An 11,507-nucleotide genomic window follows, 5' to 3' on the forward strand; every position below is an offset into this window, starting at 1 on the left:
CCGGTATTTTGGAGTTCTCGGGATTTTCCGACATCTCTCCTCTCTAAGATATACTGAAAGCCCCTCCTAATGTCAAAAAGTGTTGTGAGAGGATTTGATACAACACTCCTAGAATTATATGATGTAATTATAGAGATATTCATTACTTCGTATATAAGTATATAAGTGAAGGTTTGCGCACAAGGGCTGCACCTTCCGAGAAATATGGAGAAATGGTGGTATTTACAGGCTGAGTTTGCAAAGCCACCAGGCAAGGGAAGCCAGAATAATATTACTACGCCTCACCGGTTCCCTGAAAATAATCACAGAAGTTACACGTGCCTTTCTAGAGTGTAGAAATCGTGATTCATGCCCTTTGCAAGGCGACTACATATCCTATTTATAGAGATCACGCCCAATGTAATTTTTGAAATAAGTATAGCCATGTTATAAGCCTTTATCCCAACTGATTAGGGATAGCCTCAACATTCTTTAGTAGTTATTCAAGGAACTCCAAGTAGGTTACTTGAAGCCTTCCACATTAATACATATCCGAGCATAAACAAATTATATATATATATATATATATATATATATATATATATATATATATATATATAGAGTTGGGCTCAATGGAGACCAAAAATTTTGGAGTCATTAGAGACTACAATATCTACCGTTAAATAATATGGCAATTAATGGACATGATTAAATATTCTTTGTCCTGCATTTCTTGTCCTGCATTTCTAGTTTTGTAATATTAATAATTTACACTATTCTTGTCCTGCATTTCTAGTAATGTACTATTATTATTTTTGTCCCGCATTTCTTGTTTTTAGTTTTAATTCAAAATTATGTTTGTAATTTACATTATTCCTGTCCTGCATTTCTATTAATGTAATATTAATAATTTGTCCCGCATATTTGTGATATATCTAAGTGTTATTTTGTCTTGCAACAAATTCAATTCGTTGCAGGACAATGACAATGACTTCAGTGCCAATGATAGCAGTGTCCAACTACATCTTTGTTTTGTATGCAATTATTATTTTTATTTGTTAGGATTTCGGTGATTGAACACCAATATTATGGAATTATTATTTTATGTTATGCAAGATTTAGAAATAGTACTTGTTGTTCATCGATTTAAAAGTGCAGGACAGGATAGGGAGAGAAAACAAACGTGCAGGACAAAATAAATGCAGCCGTTGGATGTTTAATGATTGGATGGCCAGGATTAGGTCTCTACAGTCTCCAAATAATCCAGTCTCCATAGAACTTTCTTATATATATATATATATGAACTATCTTCAAAATAGGTATATGTATCTTTTAATTTGTTGATAAATGTTAGTTAGAATACTGCAAGTCCATCTTCAATTCGTCCACCTAGAAACAATGAAGAAGAGTCCTAGCAAAACTCTGATAGGCTTCTGCCCAGACGGCTGCATCCGTGCTAGCTGCAGCCCTGTAACTACAATATAGGGTGCACACAGTGGATAACCCTTGACAAGAGTAGCCCCAGGTACGTCTCCAAATGAGACCTCATCCAAATGAAAGCTTTCCTTATGTTTCCAATGCTTACGAGCCTCCTTATATAACCTCTTAAGGGTTCAGCCACTAAGGTGACGCCCAATATCCTTTCCCAAATAGCCCAGGGATTTTATGATACAACACATATTAAAAAGAATTTAAAATTTAGATGAGTATATATTTAAAAGTATAATCCCCATCTAATATTTAAAATATAATATATATTTAACATAATAATAATGATATTTCATAAAAAAACATAATAATAATAATAATTTTGGCTTATAATTTTGGCTCCAACCACGTGAACCTTTTGTCTATAATTTTAGCCAACCTCTTATAGATAGCTATATTTGTCGAACATCAACAGGTATGTAAGAAATTTGTAGGATGATTGCACATCATTTATTACCATATTAAACTGATATATTCTATTTTAACAAACTAAAATATTAATAACATTCTATTTTTAAATTATAGCCAACCAATATAGCCAATACCATTGAAGTACAATGTCTTACAGGTTCAGCAAATTTTACATAATGTCTTACAGGTTCAATTTAGCCAACGCCGTTGGAGACGCTCTTATAAATATAATAAGATATATTTTTTAATAGTTAAGACATGCTTTTGATATATTAACTCCAACAATATGTTTTATAATTATATCTTATGATTAATATAATATTATGTTTAAATTAAAGGGAAAATATGAGAAAGATGAGATGTGTAAAAACTAAAAAAGGAGGAACGAAAATTTTTTATTGATAAGAATTGAAATAAGGAATGACTAGTGATATCTTAAGAATGAGACACTTGGTGGATATGTTTCGTGTTTTAAGGCACCATTAAAATATTGTTGAAGCACTCATCTATGTAATGTCTTAAATTCTGGTTTAGAAAATTTCTTTACAACAGTCTTGAAATTGCACTAAATAATAAAATAAATTAAAATTTTTTGTGTTGGATTTTTTAATTATATAATATATGTAAATTTCATATAAATTTTAGTTAATTTTAAATTAATTTGAGTAGCCCGGGGAGAGAGAAGACAACTAAGCAAGGGAGTCATTTAGCGATGCACAAACGAAGCCTTTCCCCGTCTGACCTATATTTGCGTTCAGTTTCCCAAACCAACCTACTTTGTTCGATTCTCCCCAAAATGACCTACTTATCTCAACTCTTCCCAAACTAACCTAGTTTTTCTATTTTCAAATATTTGGTTATAATTATAAATTATACAATATTATTAATATATATATATCTACTGAATTAATATTTTAATATTATATTTTCAGTAATAAATTAAAATTACAATATTTCATTAATACTTGCTTGAATATAATATATATTATATTTTTTTTCTGTTTTGTTACGCATATTTCTTGTTTGAGCAATTAAAAATACTTATTTTTTAAGGCATATTGAGAGCTTTAAAAAACATGGTTTGAAATATATTTTTTTTTCATTTTTTTTCTTCAATATTCAAACATTAATGTTCTACTTTGGAACAAACCAAAAATCTTGAAAAAATATAATGTGTAGTTATAGTATTTTAAGGTCCGAAAGTGACTAAAAATAAACCCCAGCGCATTATATTTTTTGAAACAGACGACACTACATTATTGATATCAGATATGATTAAACATAAAATCTAGACAACCAAAAGATTGAACCATATCATACTCTACCAAAATTATATGAGATGTGGCAATATGAATTCTCCCCAATACCGCATCAATCATATTGGACGTTTTCACTAGCAAATAATTGGGAGAGGTATGGAATGCTAGTAGCTAATGAGGAATTGAGGAGGAAGAAGAAGAAAAAGCACAACAAACATCAAAGTCAAAAAATTCACACATAAATGGATAACTTACAAACCGGAAAAACGTGTGGAAAATATGAATAACAAAATCACATGAGACGCAGTGCACGTTGTCCACTGTGCACCAACTATAGCGGTGCACCAACTATGAACGTCTCTGTATTTATGTCCACTTGATATACCACGTGACAAATTATCATCTATCATTGTAACTAGCTCAATTATTTGTATAAATATGTACATGTTCACAAGGCTTGTATAAACAATTAAACATAACTAAAAAAAATGGAGAAGAAAGTGATGATAGCTGCTCTATTCCTGGCCATGTTTGTGCTCTCCTCCGATATAAAGCTCGTCCAGTCTGACTCTGACGATTGCATTGATGCTTGCTACACTAGCTGTGTTTTTCCCGGCGATGGTAATTTTTTTAATAATATATTTCTAAACAGAGTCGTGTGTTAACAAGTGATTGACGAACTATCTATAATTCTTTATTTTTTGTCAGTTGTCATCAATAAATTACCTTCTAAACATGTAAACAAATATTTGTAAACAAGGTTGCTAGCAATGGCGAATCTAGGACAGGGCACGAGACAAGTGTCCCCCTAATTTATTTTTTTACATTTTTTCATCATTATAAATTTTACAAAATGGTAAAAATATCTGTAACATTTAAATATATATAAGTGTTTTACGAAAATTTGTTTGATGCCCTTTCAAAATTTTAATCGTAGATCCGTCCTTGTCACTAGCAGATTATTGCCGACAAATCACCTTCTAAATATGTTTTCTCAAGATACAACAGGACAGCAACAAATTTTTTGCATCAGTTGAAAAATTATGGTTATGTTTTGTATTGTTTACAGATACAGGTGAAGCTCGGGTAGAGTGTGAGAAACAATGCGATGAAAGATGCGCTAAAGGTAAATCATACTACTACTAATCATTTTGGCTTACAATTGCTTGTCTTGACAAATATATTTTTAACTCGACTTATTTGACTAGATTACTCCTTATGTCCCATAATAAGAGTCGTTTTGATTTTTTTTTTTCCACCTAATTTGAGATGTAAAAACATATTTCTATATATTATTTTTCAAATTTTCTTTTTCTGAATAAAAGTTCAACATCTATATTAGAAAAAGAAAATTTAAAAAATAGTATGTAGAGACACGTTTTTTTACATCTCAAATTACGTGTAAAAAGTCAAAACGATTCTTATAATGGGACAGAGGGAATACTAATTTTGAAGAAAAAGCTATCTTGTTTATGTTTATGGGTCTGTTTGTTCCGCAGAAGCGGGAGCTGCTTCTAGTTTCTGTTTTTCTTGACCCGTTTATGTAAATAAATAGAAGCACTTTTAAGAAGTTGAGACTGCTAACTTTTCTCTCACAGTTTCTACTTCTTTTCCAAACACTTTATTAACTTATTTACTTTCCACCTCTACTCCAATTTTTTAGTTTAAGCAAGAAATCACTTTTTTTAAGTTAATCCAAACGGGCCCTATATATTTTGACCAACTTTTGTTGACTTGAGTTTTATTACTCCTGCAGAAGCGAACAGGTGGGAAAGCTGATGAGAATCAAGACTGATGACTTGTGTGTGAGCAGATATATTTAAGGCCATTAGAATAAAGAAAATCAATAAATTGGTCTGGGTGTTATTGATAATTATCAGGGGAAACTCTGCTGTATTGTTAAAGCTTATAAAATTGAGTATTGTTTACTCTAATTACAGATATTTGCAGATCGCAAATAACATTCATTTGCCTAGGCCGACTTAAATTTTAAAATGACCTCACATCGACTTCAATTTATTGCAAAAAGGTTGCATTCGGTATATCTTTCCAGTAATTTTCTAACAATAATTAAAAAAAGGTAATTTTCTCAAAAAAGTTGTAAGTATATATTTGAGTGCTCCTGAAACTTTTTTATCAGTTCGAATTTCTTGAATTTTTTTTTTTAAATGTAATTTTTTCATTATCGCCGCTATGTACACGAGTATATCGGTGCTAATTAATGTACATATGAATTAGTAGCCTCGCTTCAATTATTGATATACATTTAACTAAGTGAAATTTTGTTAAATCATCCAAAATTGGTCCTTGAAAATTTATGAAACTATATTTCATAATATTCTTAAAATGTGTGTCAAGCTCAGGGACAAATTTATTCATAGTAATTGAAACTTTTTAAAATATATATATTTAATTATAGAGAAAATTAATTCTAAAATCCCTGATATACGCACTTTTTTTTTAGGTACCTGAACTATAAATGTCAATTCATAAGTAATTCAACTCTTATTTTTTTACTACCTGGGTCCTTCCGTTAGACCTGGTTTGACGTCGTTAGTTTTTCCGGCGAACTTGTTCGGAAAAACTCAAATCCGGTGAGCTCGAATTTTCCAACGAGGCTAATTTGAACATTAAAAATCACGAAAATTATATGAACATGCTCATAATCACATGATCTATCAATCTACATCATTATAATTCGAATAAAAGCTATTAAAATGAAAACTAATATTCAACTCAAAATTCGGAAATTACCAAACTAAATTTTGATGGTATGGATGGATAGGGGATTGAAAAACGAGCAACTTGATTACTCAAGCTTCAAATTTGAATACCAGAATCACCATTCAAAGTTATCTTTGATTCTCATGAACTTCAAAAGAACTAACAGCATGAAACCAGATGTAACGGAAGAACCCAGATAGGAAAAAATCAATAGTATTTATGAATTGACATTCATAGTTCAGGAACCTAGAAAAAAAGTGTCTATAGTTCAGGTATTTTAGAATTAATTTTCCCTTAATTATATGATGAAAGCATTTGGGTATATAATAAAAAATCGGAGGAAGTATACGGTAATTTATTCCAAGTTCCAAACTCGGGAGTTAATCTATCACTGGCATCTTACTACATTCAGTAAGATTTTAAATTCTGTTTTGATACGAAAGTATCTTAATCGGGGCCGTAGACGCTTGCCATGCACTTTGCCTTATTCACAAACGAACTTAACAATTTCGTTTCTTTTTACACTCCATTTCTACAAACAAGTGAGAAGAACTTAAACACTTCGTTCACTTGCTCATCTATTCCTCTTCTTTTCATTCGTGCTGCATTTGATAATGAACATGACAAGCATACGAAATGTGATCCTCGGGTTGAAACCGACGATACTAATGCTCATTGCTCAAACCATTCTTAGTGTAAGTAACGTGTTGTTCAAACTGGCTTCCAATGATGGCTCGGACTTGAAAATTTTGGTCGCCTATCGCTTCTTATTTGCGGCTGCGTTCATGGTTCCTGTCGCATTCTTTGTTGAAAGGTGGTTCTTGCTCTCATGGTTGTCTATTAATTTTTGCAAATTTGTATTAAAATTTTGTCGTTTGTTGCAGAAACAAAAGGCCGAAATTGACATGGAGAGTGATTTGGCAATCGTTTTTGTCTGCCTTTGTAGGGTACGTTCATAGTTCTCGACTTTCCTCAAATTACTTTGGTGATTTGTCATGTGACGCTGAACATTTCAATACCAAACAAATCAATTTTTTCGCGCCTAAATCCGTTAAATAAGTTAAGTATCTGCATATTATATCATGAAATCTTGGAAAACTATGCTAGTCATGACTAAATTTGAAATCATTCTTCAATTTTTATACAAATGGCAGAGGACTACTGTCACAAAATTTGTTTGTTCTGAGCTTGGCCTTAACATCTGTAACGTTCGTCACTGCAATTACCAATCTCGTTACTGCCTTCACCTTTATCCTAGCTATATGTTTCAGGTAAATTGACTGTCCTTTGTCCTGCAATTTATAATATTACTGTTCACAATTCAGCATGATTCCCAGTTATGTAGACTATGACATTCTAATTATACATGAAAGAGTAAGATATATTTCAGATATCACCTAATTGATCCTCTTCGAAATCAAATTCAGATTGAAATTTCTGATGGGAGTAGGCGTTCGACTGTACGAGACAATAAATTTATATTTTGAAAAATGCTAGAGGTACAATTGTATGGACATAAATCTTCCTAATTAAATCATCCCAAACTGTTACATCATTTCTGCCATGTAATTTTGTGACAAAGTTTGTACCCAATTAGATACTTGTAGCATTATGACACTACTGACAAACTAAAAAGAATATGCATCTTTACAAAATTGGGCATCCAAAATTCTTCCCAAAATAAAGTGGTATGTAAGTTTGAAATATTTTAATTGGTATGATTATTGTTTATGCCTCAAGATGAGCCAGAGTCGAACCCACGACCTGGCCAACAGAGGATAAACCCTTAACCACTGGGTTATCCATTTCTGCTGGGGTCCATTATATTTAATATAGTTATAACCAATTAAATTAGTGCCATGACTTGTATTGGTCGCACTCAGGGTCAACCCTGACAAGACTCCCCGGTAGATACAGGAGGGCTTGAGCACTAGAGCTGTTCACGAACCGAACCGAGCCGAGCCGAGTTTTGACCGAGTCGAGCCGAGCTTTAAATTTTTTCCTATCGAACCGAGCCGAGCCGAGCTTTCTTATCGAACAAAAAAGTGTGTTCGAGCTCGAGCTCGTTAACTAACGAGCCGAACACGAGCTTGTTCACGAACAAATACGAGCCGAGCCGAGCCAGAGAAAAATAAGGCAAAACCGCTACTTTACTCTTAAAATAGCAAGCCAAATAAAATTTTTAGTGGGTTTTGATAATACCACATTATAGTTAATATTCTCATGATCGATTTGATATATTATATGTTGAATTCGGCGTTCAATAACATATATATATTACGAAATTATCATGAAAATATTGCTTTTTTTCGAGCTTTAACGAGCCGAGCTCGAGCTGAACGAGTTCGAGCCGAGCTCGAGCCGAACACACTAAAAGCTCGGATCGAGTTCGTTTTCTTAACGAACACATTTATGTGTTTGAGCTCGAGCTCGAGTTCTTAACGAACCGAGCCGAACCGAACTTTTATCGAGCCGAGCTCGAGCTTGTTCGCGAACACCTCGGTTCGCGAACACCTCTATTGAGCACCCCCTGTTTTACTGGTCTTATGCCCCTGAGGCAGAGCCTGTTCTGTGTGGCCCCAAATATGCTCTCGACGCAGGGCTAAGGCCTAAATCTAGTTTACTCCTCTATCATACATGTCACATGTGTGTGATTTGTAACATATGCAGGCTAGAGAAAATAAACTGGGATAAAGCATCAGGAAAGGCAAAGGTGACCGGAACACTGTTGAGTCTAGGTGGAGCCATGGTTCTCACCTTATACAAAGGCCCAAATTTAATTAACTGGAATACTCATCTTAACCTCGTCAATCATGGCAATCATCATGGTGGACTCGCGAGAACCCACCCACATATGATAGTAGGCGTCTGTTCTGCTCTAGGTAGTATTACATTCTATGCCCTTTGGATGATACTTCAGGTACCTCAAACAATCTTCGACTAATGTATTCATTTATATCGTGCATTAGTCTTATATTATCATAGATTTTCGGTTAGAAGAAAAACTAGAACTTGGTTTGTAGCAGAATTCTGAAATCAGTATATCTACCTTTAACTATGTTGTTAACACTTGATTACACTCATGGAACAGGCAAAAATTGCCGAGCATTACCCTTGCCCTTACTCTAGTACAGCCCTGATGACTACAATGACATCAATTCAGTGCACACTATATTCCCTATGCATGCAAAGAGACTGGAGCCAATGGGAGTTGGGATGGAACATCAGACTCCTCACTGTTGCTTATTCGGTAACTTGTGTTTTATATATTTTTTTATCTGTAATTCATTGCCGACATGCATGTTGTAGCAATTTTAAGTGTCTAATGATGCAAATTATAGTTTAAATCCCATTTTTTATCGGTAACACATAAGTTAGACCCTTTTTTTTTGCCAAATTTAAAGCGGATTTCATTAATACTTTTTTGTCAGTGGGAAATGACCTGTTTTCTTGTAGTGTACGTATGATGTTGTTAAGTAAAGTTCTGGTCTATGCAGGGGCTGATGGCTACAGGAGTGACATTTACGCTCTTTGCTTGGTGTATACGAATGAGAGGTCCTTTATTTGTATCGGCTTTTAGCCCTTTAATGGTTCTGATTGTTGCTCTAACTGGACCATTGGTACTGAACGAGACTGTTCATTTGGGAAGGTACTTGCATTCAGAGTTCAAACACTATAACATTTGTCAGAAATTTAGATAATCAGTACTAATTGATTGTTCGAATGTAAAAATATTGTCGATATTATTTTGGCAGTATGCTTGGAGGTATAACAATCATCTGTGGATTATATGTTCTGCTCTGGGGAAAAGCGAAAGAAATGAAGGGGACAGCTCAATCACCTGAAACGAGCTCGAAAGTTATAAGACAACCTGTCGAAATTGTCTTATCTGCTTCATCATCAGGAGCATCGGAAAACCATAAGCCTGTTGATCGTAACAACGGTACTCTGAATGGAGTCACCATGCACCATGCTTCAGTGGCAGCGACAAACACTGATGAAAAATTTGATGAAATTAGGATCGTAGAGGACCAGGTTTACTAATCAAGTTAACTTATCGACCAGAGTTTTTTAAACTGCCTATTGATTGTGATCAAAATGATATACTCTCAGAAGTTCTTACACTGCAACATTATCTGTTTTAGCCAAGTACTATTACTTTTATCATTGAGTGTTGGTGTCAAAAAGTACTACAAGGGCAGGATAAGAAAACAGAACTTATGGTATGGAAGCTGAGTTGTCTAACTCTGGAGATCGAATATCAGACTACATTAATGAAATTTCTGATACTTGTCGAAATGTAAGGCTGGCCAAATATATTGGTATATTTTGTACTGCACGCTGGCAGATAAGCCAAACTGATGAAGCTGTTCCCAAATCCCACATATGCTAAGAAATAAATTTTTGTGGAACTCGAGTTATTGAAGTCTAATTAATTGTAATATCAAACTCAAACTTAAGACATTTTAGACTCAGGTTGTTTCTGTTCTTGTCTAAAAAGACGCAAATTAGTTTTCAAGTGGCAATAAAGATTTGGGTGAACTGTGTCGGTAAAGATTGTCTCTGGTAACAATCCTCAAAATTATTAGTCCAGACCATGTATATATAAAGACCAGACCAGAGTTCGACGAGCAATGCATGTAGCAGATTTCTTACTGCTGTAGGAAGAAAATAGATCGATGAAGAAAGCAAACAACCTAGTAGAAGGGCTGAAGCTGACATTAGCTATTGTATTAGTTGAGTTCTCTACAATTCTTGAAAATTCTGGTTAATAATTAATTCTATACTCTATTACTTAATTACCTTATAATGTAATAATTGTGTTATTAAATTATTATATTATAAATTGTTAAGGATATTGAACTTGTTTATTTGATTATTTGGTTTTAATATAAATGTAACTCTTGAAATACATGCATAATATATATTTTAAATATGTTAAAATTTGTCGAATCCGCGTATTGTTAAATCTGTCGAACTCTCGTATCTCTATACCACGTATACCCGCAGGCACTCATGCTTCCTAGCTTTTAACTAATTATATTCCATAATCAGTGAAACTTTCGCGAGTTGATCATTTTAGCCTTAAAAGTTAAAAGTAATTAAGGTAAAAGTCCTTTATATTCCTAAAAATGATGAACCCATCACAATGGGATTTGTAGACGCTTCTCTTATGTTTTGTTATGACTTTCGGGTAATACTATAAGTGGTGGAATCAGAATTTTAAATGTTTAAAGGTTATACTTGGGGCTAATATAATTTCAAGTAGTTTCAAAAAAAATTACAAGTTTTCATGTTTAATAATATAAGATCTTGTCCCGGACTTTCCTTTGAAACCTTAATATTTTAGATGGTTCGGTTATTTAACATGGTATCATTTACTCCTATTTAACATTTCGCAAATGACATATCTAAAACGTATACACAGGTCTTTCTTTCTTTCTGAGTTTTATTCGGCATGTTAACAGACGAAAATTACACAGCAATACCCTCATCATATCTAGAGACTGGAACCACTGGAACTGGGATGGAACATTCAACTCGTCACAGTAGTTTTACGCGGTACAAAAACCAATACGTGCTCACTCCTGTTAAATTAACATTTCTGGTAGTGTCCCTGCTGAAATATTCCAGGTAACCATTGCT

At 33.5% G+C, this 11,507-nt stretch overlaps 1 protein-coding gene and 1 long non-coding RNA gene across 2 annotated transcripts; both read left to right on the forward strand.

Moving 5' to 3' along the window:
• Positions 1-3,597: 3,597 nt before the first annotated feature.
• LOC108201921 (uncharacterized) lies at positions 3,598-5,071 on the forward strand. Its single transcript, XR_001802967.2, has 3 exons — positions 3,598-3,758; positions 4,207-4,263; positions 4,894-5,071. It is a non-coding gene; the product is annotated as an uncharacterized LOC108201921 (long non-coding RNA).
• Positions 5,072-6,481: 1,410 nt separating this feature from the next.
• Positions 6,482-9,905, forward strand: LOC108201061 (WAT1-related protein At1g68170). The gene is made up of 7 exons (XM_017369347.1): positions 6,482-6,675; positions 6,746-6,808; positions 7,016-7,132; positions 8,532-8,781; positions 8,953-9,111; positions 9,359-9,510; positions 9,617-9,905. The coding sequence occupies exons 1-7, from the start codon at positions 6,482-6,484 to the stop codon at positions 9,903-9,905; spliced, it is 1,224 nt and encodes a 407-aa protein (XP_017224836.1).
• Positions 9,906-11,507: the final 1,602 nt, after the last annotated feature.

The sequence above is a fragment of the Daucus carota genome, chromosome 9 (genome assembly GCF_001625215.2).
Source record: "Daucus carota subsp. sativus chromosome 9, DH1 v3.0, whole genome shotgun sequence".
In the NCBI taxonomy this organism is placed as follows: Eukaryota; Viridiplantae; Streptophyta; class Magnoliopsida; order Apiales; family Apiaceae; genus Daucus; species Daucus carota.